Source organism: Protopterus annectens, chromosome 3.part0 (genome assembly GCF_019279795.1).
Source record: "Protopterus annectens isolate FY-2018-M chromosome 3.part0, PAN1.0, whole genome shotgun sequence".
NCBI classification, from domain to species: domain Eukaryota; kingdom Metazoa; phylum Chordata; order Ceratodontiformes; family Protopteridae; genus Protopterus; species Protopterus annectens.
The window spans coordinates 259,391,904-259,407,576 of NC_056731.1; the positions used below are offsets into that span (position 1 = coordinate 259,391,904).

At 39.6% G+C, this 15,673-nt stretch overlaps 1 protein-coding gene across 1 annotated transcript in view; it reads left to right on the forward strand.

Annotated features, from left to right (window-relative positions):
- The window catches only part of AGR3 (anterior gradient 3, protein disulphide isomerase family member), a 234,112-nt gene that overhangs the window by 50,359 nt on the left and 168,080 nt on the right, over positions 1–15,673 (forward strand). Inside the window, exon 2 of the mRNA XM_044064738.1 lies at positions 3,076–3,220. Coding sequence (XP_043920673.1) covers positions 3,115–3,220 — 106 coding nt within the window. The 5' untranslated portion in view covers positions 3,076–3,114. The remainder of the gene's footprint in view (positions 1–3,075; positions 3,221–15,673) is intronic.

Here is a 15,673-nt window from a genome sequence, read left to right on the forward strand (position 1 = left end):
AATGAGATCTAGGTAACTAGCGCTAGGCATGATGGGATAAGGTCTAGCCTCAAGCCAGTGGAAGCTCTTGCGCTTTAGAATATGGTAGGTCTGAACCCAACCAACAAGAAGGAAGGCAAGATGGGGACAACATAACATCAAATATTTCCATGCAAATGGCTTGCAATAAAGAGGGTACCATTAGACAGTGTATCAGAAGCAATAACATTTGGCATCTTTATAGGGGTGTTCTTTCTGGGCTTTCTTAACATTTTCTAACTTATTGACTTTGAAATATTATTTCAGAGAGCCAGACCTGTTCTGGAAAAGGTTCACGCATGGCTTGTTTGAATATGGTCTTGGACAGTATCAGTATGTCATCATAGTTTTGTTTTCTGAGTGAGAATTTTCTTCAAGAGGTGAGAAATAGTTGTAGAATTTTCAATATTAAGGTACCTAATGGAAGTGTAGCCCTGTTAGTTACAGTGAACCAACGCACAAAGTGATTGTGTGTATTTGGCCTGAGCAGCAAATAAAGGAATATTCTACTTGTGTGTGTTTATTATACTGATATGTATGCTATTGTTGCTGTTATGGGCAAGTATACTACAACAGTGTAATCTCTAGGCAGTGCATTCTAAACTCATGCAGCTTTACATGCATTCATAACAAAAATATTATGTGTGCAAAATAAGAGAAAATTCTGCTTAGTGAAAATAAGAAAGTTAAGGACTATACCCTTTGAGCAACATTCTAAAGCTGGTCACTTTAAAAGTTCTACACAGATCCCCCTGTTTTGTAAGTGAAATTAGACGGACTGAAAGCATGCATGATATTTTAACTCCTGTTCTATAACACGCCTTGTAGCTCTCACCTCTGCGACTTTATTCTGGCCTAGGAGCTTACTTGGTAAACATTTGCATTGAGGTTCCAGATAACGAATTAGAATGACGTACAATGCCACCTCTCATTGCTACACAATACTTACATTTTATATAAAAGCCGAAGTTACATTCCTGGCTGTATAACATAATTAATGAGTATTGTGAAATGGAAGTCATAGTCTTGATATTCACTGCTTCAGTGTTATTGCAAGTCCCATATATCACATTGTCTCATTTCTGGATTTCTTTACCACAAGATGGTTTCTCAGATTGAGTTTATAAAAGACAATTGTTTTTCAGTTATTTCTACTGTATGTAGTTAATAACAGAGTCACTAACTGTTAGGTATTCATCTATACTATAATTATAAGTACTAGAACTGCTTGAAATGTCTGTTTTATGATGCAGCTTCAATCTTTTATGAGTGGTGTGTTTCTATACATACCACAAAAGCAAACTGAATTACTATTTTTATATGCTTTACTTCAAAGCCCATTGTCTTTGTTTAAATGTTAAATGAATTTCATTAAGATTTTCACATGCAGTAGAGTGGAATTCTCCCATGAAAAATATTCTTTATAAAAATTCTACAATGTGAAGAAAGATGTATAAAACTGCTAAAGTACTGAGAAGCAATTATTTTCCCCTTTTTACTGTGGATTCTCAGAAGTGTAAAGAAGTCTGTAGTGAGCATTTTTCTTGTGGTTATTTATTTTTTCAAATGGTACTCTGGGAGATTTCTCCCTGGTCACTTGTGTTTTTTTGGTTTTGGATATGTCAGATTTTATCAGCATTAACTTTGGTCAACATATGCTTAGTCAACAAAATTTGGACGCCTGAGCAGTGAGTCGGCTGTATGAGTTCACATAATTCTTCAGGTTGGGGAATATGCCCTTTCTCGAATATTGTGCAATCTTGGAGTTCATCTATATAATAAGCATGGGGATACAGGGGGCTTTCTCCCCTGTAAAAAAAATGATTTTTTTTGGTTTTGTTTTAATTTTATATGTGCAGTGGTGATAGCTTGACATGTGTAGTAGAGTGTTGGCATTTGCATTGTCAGTGTTTTGTGGTCCATGTTTTAACAGTTGATGTTTGAGTGTTCTGACTGCACTTATGGAAGGTTTAATGGCATGAATAAAAATGTGTTAGTAGCTTTAATATATGAATGTGTGCACTGATGCATTTTTTTACAAATAAACATATCTTTTAAAATATAAGAATTTGCCACATACCTATAAACTGTCCAGATTTTTGCAGAATGTCCAGATTTTTGTCTCATATTTTTGGTCTTTTCCTCACAAAATTTGTAATTTTCTGGATTTTTGTGGCAAATCAGTGAAGACTGAATTCATTAAATAATGACAGGCATTTGACTTTCAGACTTGATATCCTTCAGAAAATGCATGGCAAAACAAGACCTTTTATTCTAGCTACTTTCTAAGTTTATAAGAGCATCATTTAAAATGTGTCCCTATTTTTGGGGCTGTGTCCCCCCATTCATTTTGGCTTTGTCCAGACTATTTGTGCTAAGAGGTTGAGAGCTATAATTTGCCATTGTACTACATGAAGTCTTAAAATCCAGAATGTTCAGTGTTAATTTTATAGTTAACTGAGTATTCATTTGAGATCTAAAATCAGTTGCTCAAGATGATTCCTCACATCACAGGTGCTCTAGCATACATGAGGTATTTGATCCTTTACATTTTTGTACATGCTTCATAATATGTATTGCTTTGTAAGGTCTCCAAAATGGCAACATCCCAGTGAAAGAACAAGACAGGACTCTATTATGTTTACTAGTAATCACTGTTTCTTAGATGTATAGTAACTTCAGAGTTAGAATAACAAAGTAAGGTGGTATGGGACTGTCCACATGGGGTGTTGAAGTTTAATATTCTGATGTATTTACTCAGTTACTGTACAATCACAAGTACAAATTTATATATATTATGAGAGTTTGGACAGCACACTGGCTGTCAGTTTCAGGCAGTTGTGTTTCGAGGAATGCCACATTCTCTTAAGGAGCTCTCATTTAAATGGTGATGCATGCTAGCAAGAGAAAGTGTGATGAGGAAGAGCAAATGAAAAGAATTATGTAGGCATAACATTTTTCTTTGGGGTCATAATAATAAATAAATTATAATATGGAATGCACTTATAGCATGTAAATCTTTAAATAATATTATTTTTTTTTACTTCTTATATGCAGAAATTCTGAGACATCCAAGGTGACATCAGGGGATAAAAAATGTTGCATTCAACTTTAGCCCTGTCTGTTCTATTGATTGCAATATCATCCAATCTAGCAATGGCCATCAAGAAGGAAAAACGGCCGCCACAGACTTTGTCAAGAGGTACTTTCATTTACGGGGCATTTTTCTTGCTTTGTGTAATGTCTCACTGTGAGGAACAGTTTATTGTACTGTGTTCAAGAATAAATGTCTACTAAAATAAATTTTGCAGCTAGTACATTTACCATGCACAGATCAGACTGAGGTACACTGAATTCATACTTTGTAATGTATTAGCCATTTAACTATTTAAGCTTCTTAGCTTTCTAGGTTCTTAGAAAACTTACAGACAGGGAGGCCATAGAGAAGCTTGTCCACATTAACCAATACTGGTGAGAAACTGGTATTAGCATAATCTCCCATCAAGTGCATTTTCCACACATATGTGAAATTTTGCAATCATCCATCTATCCAGTCTGGTTTTAAATGTGGCCAGGGAAGTAGTCTCCTTGATCTGTAATGGTCCACCTACTCTAGAAATAAGGGATATGTTGGGTTAGGCACAATTCACACTGTTTAACATCACCCATGTGGCCATATAGGTTTAGGTTTCTGGGGTAGCTAACTGCTTTATTAGGTGAAGTTCATTATGTGGGTCATCCTTAGCATGGAAGTCCAAGCAGAGGTCACAGTTCAGGAATTTGTGCAGCATTGAGTAGATGGGTGGGAATTTTTGTCTGTTAGAGCAGCTAAAGGTACTGAGAACTGATATTGTTTTAGTGAAGGAAGGTTAAGGTCCATTTAGGACGGCTGATTTAGGTGCTTAATAGGTTACTTGCCAAAAGGAGGCTCTTTATTCAATGTGAAGTCTAGTAAGGCAGAAATAAAGTAGGGATATAACTTATCTTGCTCTTGAAGAGATGTAAAAAAATTAAGTCATGCTACACAGAAGGATTTTCTAACTGTCAAGAGACATATTAGTCAAAGACAGCTCATGGGTACTTGACTTCCTGATGATTGTGTCAGACTTAAGTGAATTGTTATGTGTGTGTGTATATCTATCTAATATATATATATATATATGTGTGTGTGTGTGTGTGTGTGTATGTATATATATATATATATATATATATATATATATATATATATTATATAAAGGTTGAGTTGTCCATTCTCTGAGGATAGGGTCCAGATCTCAGCCTAGCTGACAAGCTATCCTCCAGTAGCCCCTCTGTCCAACCAGTGCTTCATGTCCCTGCCCAGGTAGCTGACACAACACACACACACTTTGAGATAAGCATTTATACAACTTCACAGACACTCCTGGGAAAGGCTGAGACAGATTATCTAGCTGTGCCCCTTTGCCCAGGCCATACAGTAATAATTTCTGGCACCACCAGCTAATATTAGCAGCTACTAAAAGGCCCTTAAAAGGGTGTCCAATTATTACTGTGCAATATTATTATCCAATTGGTAATGTGACTATTCAGTCTAAGGCTTATTTTAGAGTGGGCTATTACAATGAACTTTAGATATATGCAATGTACTCTAGAGCCTACTTCTCTATACAAACCAGCCACAGGTAAAGGTTTTTAAAATATTTAATAATAAATAATTAAAACACAAGACAATACTACTACACCACAGAGATATCTATGAGTTCAGAGATCACATAGAAACTTAAAACAATACAGTAGGAAAGATCTGATTTCAAAGAAAAATACTTAGTCTGACTTTCTACTAAGTTTAACTATTCCTAAGAGAAATCACAACGCTATTATCTTACTTGCATACATAAAGAGCAAGCAGTGCTGGGTTAGATGTCAAAGATCAAAATGCTTACAGTCTCTCACTGAACATTAGTTTTTAGACACTAACCAACAGCTTTGCTGAGGCCCTCCCAAATTACATCATTTTGACACTTAGTTTTTTTCAGGCCACAAACTGTATTATTTAGCAAGCTAACACCTGCTCAGGAAACTACAGCAATACAAGGCATTTCACATATACACTTTAGCAGAAACCAGAGCAATAAAGCACCTACCACATGTAAATTCTGACCCTTAACTTTAACCTTAAAACAATGGGCATGAAACCTTCATCCAGACCCACTGGAGCCGACTTGTAAAACAGCAAAGGTATTCATATTATCTTTCCAACTTCAAAAGACACATTTGAAATGCTTGGCTTGGTTTTCCTTACAGAAGATGGCAATGTTGCAACAATCTTGAAGTTCACATTTTACAGTGTTTTCTTTCATTTAAAAACACAAGCCTTTGTTTTACATTTATTTATACAGTTGATAGAATTATTCTATTTGACAAGGCTGGCAGCCTTCGCCCATCTTCCTCCAATCTCCCCCCCCCCCCGGGGAACTTAAGCAAGTTTTTCAAGTGCCCCTTGAGAAACATCACTTGAGAGTGTCAGGTCTATCTGGGTGTACCTCACCCCATTCCCTGTCTTAAGAGCCCATCTGCATTGGCATTGCTAATCCCACTGTGGTGCTGCACTGACATATCATATGCTTGCAACCCCAGGCTCCATCTTAGCAACTTGGCATTTTGCTGACTGGCTCTGTTTAACCATGTTAGAGGGTTGTGTTCTGTCATCACTGTGAATTTTCTTCCATACAGATAAGGCTGAAGTTTTTGTAGTGCTCACACTATGGCTAGACATTCCTTTTCTACTGCTGCATAGCATTCCTCCCTGGGTTGGAGCCTACGACTGAGATAAACCACTGGGTGCTCTTCTCCCTCTGAAGAAATCTAGCTAAGTACAGCCCCCACCCCATAGTTTGAAGCATACACCTGTACAACAAATTATTTGCTATAGTCTGGATTGGCTAACAAAGGGGGTCCTCCCAAAGCTTCCTTAAGCTTCTGAAATGCCTGCTCACATGCTGGGGTCCACACTACCTTATCTGGCCTGTTCTTCCTTGTCAGGTCTGTGAGGAGAGCAGCTATGGTACTATAACTAGGGACAAACCTTCTGTTGTACCCTGCTGTCCCTTGCCTGAATGGCCTCCACTTTGGCAGGTACTGGCCTTATCTTACCACTCCCCACTCTGTCCTAGGTAGGCAACCTCTGATATACCCACCTGCCATTTGCTCGGCTTAATGGTCAACCCAGCCCTCTGTAGTCTGCCCAGCACCTCCCTGACATGCTGAAGGTGCTCTTGCCAGGAATGGCTATAGATAGCAATATCACCCATGTAAGCAAGGGCAAACCCTCCTGCTCCTGCTAAGATATGATCTACCAGCCTCTGGAAAGTTGCTGGGGCATTCTTCCTCCCAAAGGGCATCTTTGTGAACTCATACAAGCTAAAAGGAGTCACAAAGGCTGACTTCTCTCTAGCACTGGGAGGCAAAGCCACCTGCCAGTAACCCTTGGTAAGATCAATGGTTGTAAGATACTTAGCCTCACTCAGCTGCTCTAGGGCCTCATCTGTCCTAGGTATGGGGTAAGCATCTGCCTCTGTGTGACTATTTAATTTCCTGTAATCCACACAGAACCTGGGACTGCCATCCTTCTTTGGCACCAGTACCACTGGGGAGGCCCAGGGACTGTTGGACTCCTGAATCACCCCTAGTTCCAACATCTCCTGTACCTCTTTCCTCAGAGTCTGTTTGACTCTCTCAGGCACCCTATAAGGGGCCTGCCTGATAGGCCTTTGGGTTCCTGTATCCACCTGGTGCTGCACAATGTGGGTGCTTCCTGGTTTCCCGGTAAACATGCCCCCAAACTCCTGCAACACTGCTCGGATTTCTAGAACCTGGGTAGGAGATAGCTGCTGTGACATTGCTACCCCTTCCACTGAGGTGTCAGCCCAAGCCTCACTGAGGAGATCAGTCACAAGTTCTCTCTCAGACTCCTCCTGCAATCCACTGCAAATGCTCAGCACAAGGGCCTCCCTATCATAGTAAGGTTTCATCATGTTAACATGGTACAATTTGTGCCCCTGCCTTCTGCCTAGCACTTTCACCATCTAGTTAACATCACTTACCTTTCTTACAACCTTATAGGGTTCCTCCCAAGCTGCTTGCAACTTGTCTCTGACAGGAATGAGAACCATCACCTGCTGTCCTACAGCATACTCTCTAGCTCGAGCATTCCTGTCATACCACACCTTTTTCTGTTGTTGGGGTTCTACCAGGTTCGCCTGGGCCAGGCCCATGAGTTCCCTGAGCCTTGTCCTGAGGTTCAGGAAATATGCCACAACAGACTCCTTGTGAGACTCACACTCACCTTCCCACTCATCTCAAATTAAATCTAGAGGTCCCCTCACCCTATGCCGATACAGCAACTCAAAGGGTGAAAAACCTGTGGATTCCTGGGGAACCTCTCTGTAAGCAAACAACAGATGGGGCGAATATTTGTCCCACTCCCTCTTAAACTGATCTTCAAATGCCCGTAGCATAGACTTGATTGTAGAGTTTAACCTCTCAGCAAGACCATTAGTCTGGGGATGGTAGGGGGTGGTCTTTATGTGCCTCACCCCACAGGACTTCCACAGACAAGCCAGCAGGTCTGACATAAAATTGGCACCACTGTCAGACAGTATTTCCTTTGGGAAACCTACCCTGCTGAAAATCTCTAGCAAAGCATTTGCCACCTTCTCTACCTCAATGGAGGACAAAGCCACTGCCTCAGGGTATCATGTACCATAATCTGCAATCACTAGGATATACTTTTTCCCTGTGGAACTTGGGGTACTCAGAGGACCCACAATATCCATAGGTATCCTCTGAAATGGCTCCTCAATCACAGGCAAAGGCATCAAAGGAGCTCTCACCTTGTCTCCTGCCTTGCCTACCTTTTGGCACTGCTCACAGGTCCTGCAGTACCCTGTTCCATCTCTGGAAATTCCAGGCCAATAGACGTTTTGCATAATATGCCTCTTTCTATGTTTTATGTCCATATGACCTGCAAAGGGAATATCATGGGCTATGGTTAGAAGCGCCAGATGGTAAGCTCTAGGCACTACCAACTGCTGTTCTCTCTCACCTTCTAGCCCTCCCTCAGGGGTCCACTCTCTGTACATTAACCCTTTGTTCCAGTATACAGATTCCTCCTTCCCTTGAGAATCAGGTGCCTCCTTAGCTACCTGCCTCAGGCCTTGCAATGTAGGGTCTGAGAGCTGAGCTTGTCTCAAGCCTCTCCTTGTAACCCTTCCCAGTACCCCTTCCACAGGAAGTCTGGCATTCTCTGACAGTGGTGCCTCACTGTCAGCCTGGGTACTACTCACCTCTACCTTTGCAGTCACTCTGTCCAAGGGACCATCAGTACACACAAGCAGCTGTGGCTCACCATCAGTCTCACTGCTACAGAACAGCTCCCTCCCTGAAGTAACCACCTCAGCAGTCCTGGCTGCAAGTGTGCAGTCTGTCTGGGTCTCCCCCAGGCTACCAGACTTACATGCTTGTCTCCAAGCCTGACTGTGTGTAACTGCACAAGTGCAGGGTACTGCACTATCAAAATCAATCCCTATCAGGACATCTGCAGGTATATCCTCAAACACACCTACTTGCTGGCTTCCTTTTCCACTCTCCCAAGCAAGGTCAACCCTAGCCAAAGGTATTTGGAATGGGATTCTTCCTAAAGCCCTGACTGGAGTAGACTGCCCAGGCAAGTAGAGCTCCTCTGTAACCAGTGCAGGCTTTACAATTGTTATATCAGAGGCTGTGTCTCTCTTAGCAATGGCCTCTTTGCCATTCACTACAATATGATATAACCTCTGGTGGTAGTTTAGTACCCTTGTTGTCCCAAGACAACCTACTATTGGCATTTTGTCTTTCCTACTTACTGGCTCTTTCACTTTTTGTTCCTCACCTTGCCTCTGTGAACATTGGTATGCCACATGGCCCCACTGGTTGCATTCAAAACATTTAACCCTAGCTTCTGGATGTGTACCTGGACTAGTGGCTTCCCCTGCTACTGGTGGATTCTGTTGGGGCAGTCTGTGCTGCCCACCATGGGTTCCATTAGTCCCATGAGCAGTACTGGAGGTCCCTTTCCTGTGCAGGGCTGCCCTGCTTGCTAGGTATAGGTCTCCCTTCTTCCCCAAATCCTCTGAAGTAGCACACTGTCTATCAGCTAATCAGATCTTCATGTCCTCGGGCAAAGTGATAAGGGCTTGTTCCCTTACCAAATGGTCTGACAGCCCTTCAAAGGTGGTGATCTGACATCCACTCACATAAAAATAAGTGCTCAGTTCAGCAACATATTCACATACATTTTCATCTGCCTTGCGTCTATGCTCACACAACTTTTTCCTATACATTTCAGGTGTTCCAACAAGTGTCTTTACAGCAGTATAATAAAAACAGTCAGTGCCATGCATTTTTGCTAAAGAAGTTACAGCTTTACCATGGAGTAAAGGGGTCAGGAACCATACCCTGAGCCCTTGGTCAACTTCATACTCTTTACATACCCGCTCAAACATATGAATGAAGCTATCAAAATTATCCCCCTCTTTAAACTGTGGAAGAAATTTACTGACCTTTTGTGCTTCTGGGGTTACTCCCCTCCCCATTACCTCCATGACTCTGGCGAAGAGTCAGCATTTCCCTCTCATGCCTCCTCTGCCATTCATTTTCCTCAGCTTGTAGACTCCTCATTTTCTCAACTGCTTCTAGTTCCATATGCCTGGCCTCCAACTCAAGTCTCTTTAGCTCCAGCTGAATTTTTAAGTCCACTGCAGAAAGGTTGAGCTGTCCATTCTCTGAGGATATTGTATCTCCACTGTCAGTCTGATTGTCCTCCAGGCTGCAGTTTTCTGATGCAGCTGTAACCAAGGCTGCAATCAGGTCTGCCTTAGTCAGGTTTCCATGCACCAGTCCCCTAGCCTGGTACATCTCTGCCAGCTGGCTCCTTGTCAGCTTTGTATACTCCACTACTGATATGCTGCCTGCTCACCCTGACTTAACACTAACACTAAGCTAACAAGAGAAATAAAACAATTGTGATCTGAACTCTGAGTATACACTGCATGGCTGTTTTAGAGTACAAAACACTTTTAGAGATCATTGTACATATGCTACAGGAATTCGCTCTACCCACACCACCACAAGACAATTAGTGTTTGCCAACTAATCAATATGTGATGTGGATCCCACCACAGCAAAATAATATGTGATAGGATATCCCAACCACTGCCACCAATATGTGACGCCCGTGCCCTTGCCCAGCAATCAAGAAGTCTCAATCCTCACCACTGACACCAGAGAGGGAGACTCCTAGATGAGAAAAGGATAACTAATACACACAGTAAAGTACAATTTCCCTTAAGTGCACACAGAGATCACAGTCAGTCTAGAGCTGGTTGCACCCTTGCTCCCCAGGTCCCCAGTAAGACTCCCCACTGGCAAAGCTATAGGGTCCAGATCTCAGCCTAGCTGGCAAGCTAACCTCCAGTACCCTCTCTGTCCAACCAGTGGTTTATGTCCCTGCCCAGGTAGCTGACACACACCCACACTTTGAGATAAGTATTTATATAACTTCACAGACACTCCTGTGAAAGGCTGACACAGATTCTCTAGCTGTGCCCCTTTACCCAGACTATACGGTAGTAATTTCTGCCACCACCAGCTATTATTAGCTACTAAAAGGCCCTTAAAAGGGTGTCCAATTACTGTGCAATATTATTATCCAATTGGTAATGTGACTATTCAGTCTAAGGATTATTTTAGATTGGCTTATTAGAGTGAACTCTAGAAATATGCAGTGTACTCTAGAGCCTACTTCTCTATACAAACCAGCCACAGGTAAAGGTTTTTAAAATATTTAATAATAAATAATTAAAACACAAGACAATACTACTACACCACAGAGATATCTAAGAGTTCTCACTGAACAATAGTTTTTAAACACTAACCAACAGCCCTGCTGAGGCCCTCCCAAATTACATAATTTTGACACTTAAGTTTTCTCAGGCCACAAACTGCATTATTTAGCAAGATAAAACCTGTTCAGGAAACTACAACAATACAAGGCATTTCACATATAAACTCTAGCAGAAACCAGAGCAATAAAGCACCTTCCACATGTAAATTCTGACCCTTAGCTTTAACCTTAAAACAATGGGCATGAAACCTTAATCTAGACCCACTAGAGTCGACTTGTAAAACAGCAAAGAGATTCATAATATCTTTCCAACTTCAAAAGACACATTTGAAATGCTTGGCTTGGTTTTCCTTACAGCAGATGGCCATGTTGCAACAATCTTGAAGTTCACATTTTACAATGTTTTCTTTCATTTAAAAACACAAGCCTGTATTTTACATTTATTTACACAGTTGATAGAATTATGTATCAAATTCTATTCGACTAGGCTGGCAGCCTTCACCCATCTTCCTCCATTGTTCACATCACTTATTTAAATATAAATGTTTCAATCACATGATCAGGAAAAATAAAATGCTTGAATAATTTATAAAGAAATTAGGATACATAGAGTAATATATACGTCATTAATAGAATACACAGTAGAAAGTGTGCAGTGTAAGCTAACTTTAATTTCTTTTATACATGTTCACTTAGTCCTGGAGTAATCATCAATCACTTTACTGAAATACATAGCAATCACAATAATATCTACAGAGTTGATGAATTCAGTTTTCTTGTCATTAAGACACCATCAAGAATTGAAAATACTTGGCATAGGAATATACCGTTAGCACGTTAGTGATAGTTTTTAAGCTCCAGAGCATCTATTTAGTACAAATATTACTTGTTTATCTTATTTATAATATTTGCTGTGATTTTAAATGCTGTTTCTTTGCTAGAAATTGATCACAAGCTCCTGTATTTTTATTTTATTACTAATTCCGTAATTAAAACAAACTAAAATGAAGCACATGGTAGAGAAAAAGGAACAATTATTGCAAAATGAATCTTCAGAGAGGAAGGCTTTACAAAATCAGAGCAATACAATTTTAGAGATTCAATAAAATGTAATGAACCCTCATTATTTTTCCTTTTTTCTGAGAAATAAATGTTAAAATCTGTCATACAAAATCAGATATGATGAATATTAAACGTAAATAAACATAAGGCAGGAATCACATTAATCCCAATGGATTATATCAACAGTTTCTTAATGTGCCCATCACTGAAGAAGGCAAGATTCAGAGATATTGTGTATATTGTGTAGGACTAGTATGTTGGGGCTGGGATGCAGAAATTGTGAAAAGTGTGTCATGAGCAACTTCCTGACACTAGGAAATAGTCAGGATATTAAAGGTTATGTTTTGTGCAGTATTATTATGGAAATGGATATAATGTCATGAATATGAATTTGGACATGATTCAGAGTGCACAAAATTTTACAGCAGTGCAGGCACTACCTGTGGTAACACTAATAAGAATAACAGCCCTTCTGTCAGTATTTCTAGCCCTGATCTCAGCACAAAAGCTAAAGGTTTCTGCAGTGTCTGTGTGTGATGTGGTTCAGGCAACCAGGCATACTTCTCAACTACTTAGTGTAAGAAATCTGGACTAAGCCTGATAAAATGGGGGGACAAAGGCCAACAATAGGGACACATTTTAAATATTGAAGTATTTTTCTTGTATACAGTGATTTATTCGAATTGAGAGAGGACATGAAGGCTGTTTGCAGTGAGCTTGTGGTATTCAGATGGAAGATGGTCAAGGGTAGTGGTTGTTGTCTTAAGGGTGTGTAGTTTTTTTTAACTGTAGATAGTGGCAATGGAGTGAGTATGAAGGTCTATTGTGGGTGGGATTTGTAGTTTTCTTTTGAAGGAGGGATGTTATTGTAGTTATAAAATATGAGTTAACTCCCAAAGCATTGTTTTACAGTTTATTAGTTGGGGATGAACTGGATTGGGTGGATTTTCAGGACTGAGCAATGTATTTATATATTTCCAGAGTTTTTTGATTCTTCCATGAATTTTTGGTGTTACTATAATAAGACTTTTGTCCTGTTTTTTTAATTGTTTGCTATAGTTCCTTCACTGCCTATATTGCTGCACGGATGTTTGAGACTTGCTGTGTAAGAATCTAATCTTCAGATTATAGCTGTATCATCTCAGCTATTTGGATGATTTAGTAAAGAAGATTCTGGTGACATAGGAAAAATGCAAGAGGAAGTAAAGATATCCAGCCAAAAGATGGATGGATTGCATTGGAGAAGACCAGTGACAAACAGATATGTAACAATGAGTTGAGAGAGGTGATGACTGTTGACATGCCTTCCCAACTTAATGCAGATAATGGAAAAAGGGTATTGATGATGAAAATATTCACAAAGTATCCCAGCTGTTTTACAAAGTCCACATTCACAAATCTAACATTGTTAAAGCTTAGAATCTGTATGTTTTGACTAGATGACTGGCGAGTTACATAGGAGAATGAGGCATGTACTTTGTTGTAGATAAATACAGCAAGAGACCAAAATCAGCTAAACAGCTCTGAGACTACTGCAGCCTAATTTTAGTCCAGATATATCTGACAGAAGGGCATGGTAATACAGAGCTCTCAACTGAATAACCCTCCCCCCATGGGCCACCCCATTATTAGTACATGTCATTGACTCAGATCATGGTAAAGATCAGCTATGGACACCTGTGATGTTGTAGACAGCATTTGGAAAGTTTTGCAATAATCTTCTCCCTTAATCCTCTGAATATATCCATGCAGATAGCTATTAATGTGGTTTTTGCTAGACAGATCAATGGTGAGTTCTGACAATCTAGAAAGTAGTAAAATATGAATTGTAGGGTCAAAAATCCAAGAAATCAAGGAATGGGGCTTAAACTATTTCCCCTTTTTTCAGTTCATTATCAGTGGTCTCTGTCATGTTCTAGATCTCTGTTCCCAGTCTGGACTTCTGCCTAAAGCCAAGTAATTAGTGAACAGATTACATAGCCCTAGAAAGCAAAGCTATAGACAGTAAATTATTTTATCATTGACTTTTGCAAGAGGGGAAAATAAATATAGGAAGGCGAATAATCAATTCCACATTGATATCACTGTTTCGTTTAAAAATTAGTATAATAAAAAATCATATTAACAAAATAAAAACAGTTATTTTAGTGTAAATTATCATGCAAATTTGTAATAAATTAAATGAATAAAAAATCCACTCAATTAACGACCTATAACCCTCCATTTGGACAGCCCAATAGAATGCCAGACTTTTTTTTTTTTTTTCAGATTGTTGTATTTTCCATTAAATCAGGAATCAGATTTTGCAGTTAGTCTAAACCTTACTCATACTGAAGTGTATGAAACATTAGTAGATATCAGCTCCATATACTGGGCATCCTATTAGCAATGCATGAAAAGTCTCATATGCAATACAGTGAGCTGGTCATCTGTGCATCTAGAACAAATGGGTAAATGGAGGATGGAGTAACAATTGCCATCTTCTCCTTCCTGTGAGTGAATGGTTTATTATACCCATGGATAGAATCTTTTTCTCACTACAGCGTCCATGGATGCATAGTCAGATAGCATTTGTATGACATCATACTGACTCATTGCATGTTGGATGCTGGGAGAGGAAATTGAAACCCTTTTACTACCACGTTGGCACTGCACTGGGATATTCCTGTCTACAACTAATTGTTGACACTCACAGGGAAATAAACAAAAGGTTTCATACATGTCTTTTCATACAATACCTTATTTATTTATTTTATTTTACATTTGTTAACCAGGAAAGTCCGACTGGGCACATCCATTTTCAGCGGAAGCCCAGGGAGAAATGCTCCAATAGCATGTCATAAAGAAATTACAAAAGAATAAAATACAGAGATATAGGTTCCATAGTAACATAAGTTATGTATAGTTTAACAATTCCTTTAGTAAAGTCAGCATACAGCAATCCAATAATAGGGTTTATATAGAATATAAACATAAGAACAAAAATATATATTTTTTGTCTGTCTAAATTATGAGTACTCTCAATATTTTGTTACAGAAATAACCAGCGATTATTAAGCTTTACAGAGAAGGGAATTAGGGAACCTTTAGTAGAATCCTTGAACAAGGTACTGGTGCAAATTAACCTGGGGAGTAGCATGAACAAAGCCAATTGTTTGAGAAGTGGGTTCTCAGGAGTTTCTTAAATTGAATAGTGGAGGTAGTGGAGGTTATTTGGCTAGGTAGTGAGTTCCAGATTTTGGCAATAGTGCAGGCAAAGAGAGATTTGCCAGCATCATTTTTGTGTCTGATAATGCTTATTAGGTTCTGGGAACTAGATCGTAAGGCTCTGGTAGGGATGTGGGGGTTAATTACATTTTGTAGTGCAGAGTTTTTTTTCAGGAAGGTAGAAGAGATTATGCACTATTGTGAGTTGATTAAACAGAAGTAGTTGATGTAGCTTGAACCAATTGAGTTGGTTAAGGGTGAGACAGTGATGGGATTTGTATGAGGTTTCAGTAGTGAACTTGGCTGTTTTGTTATAACAAGATTCCATTTTGTTCAGATCACTCTGGTGGAGATTAGTAAGGATGGGAGAGGCATAGAGAAGGATGGATAAGAGATGAGTTCTTGCAATAGTAGCTTTGGTTTGTTTTGTGATAGTGTTTGTTCCTATAGAGAAGTCCTAGTTTT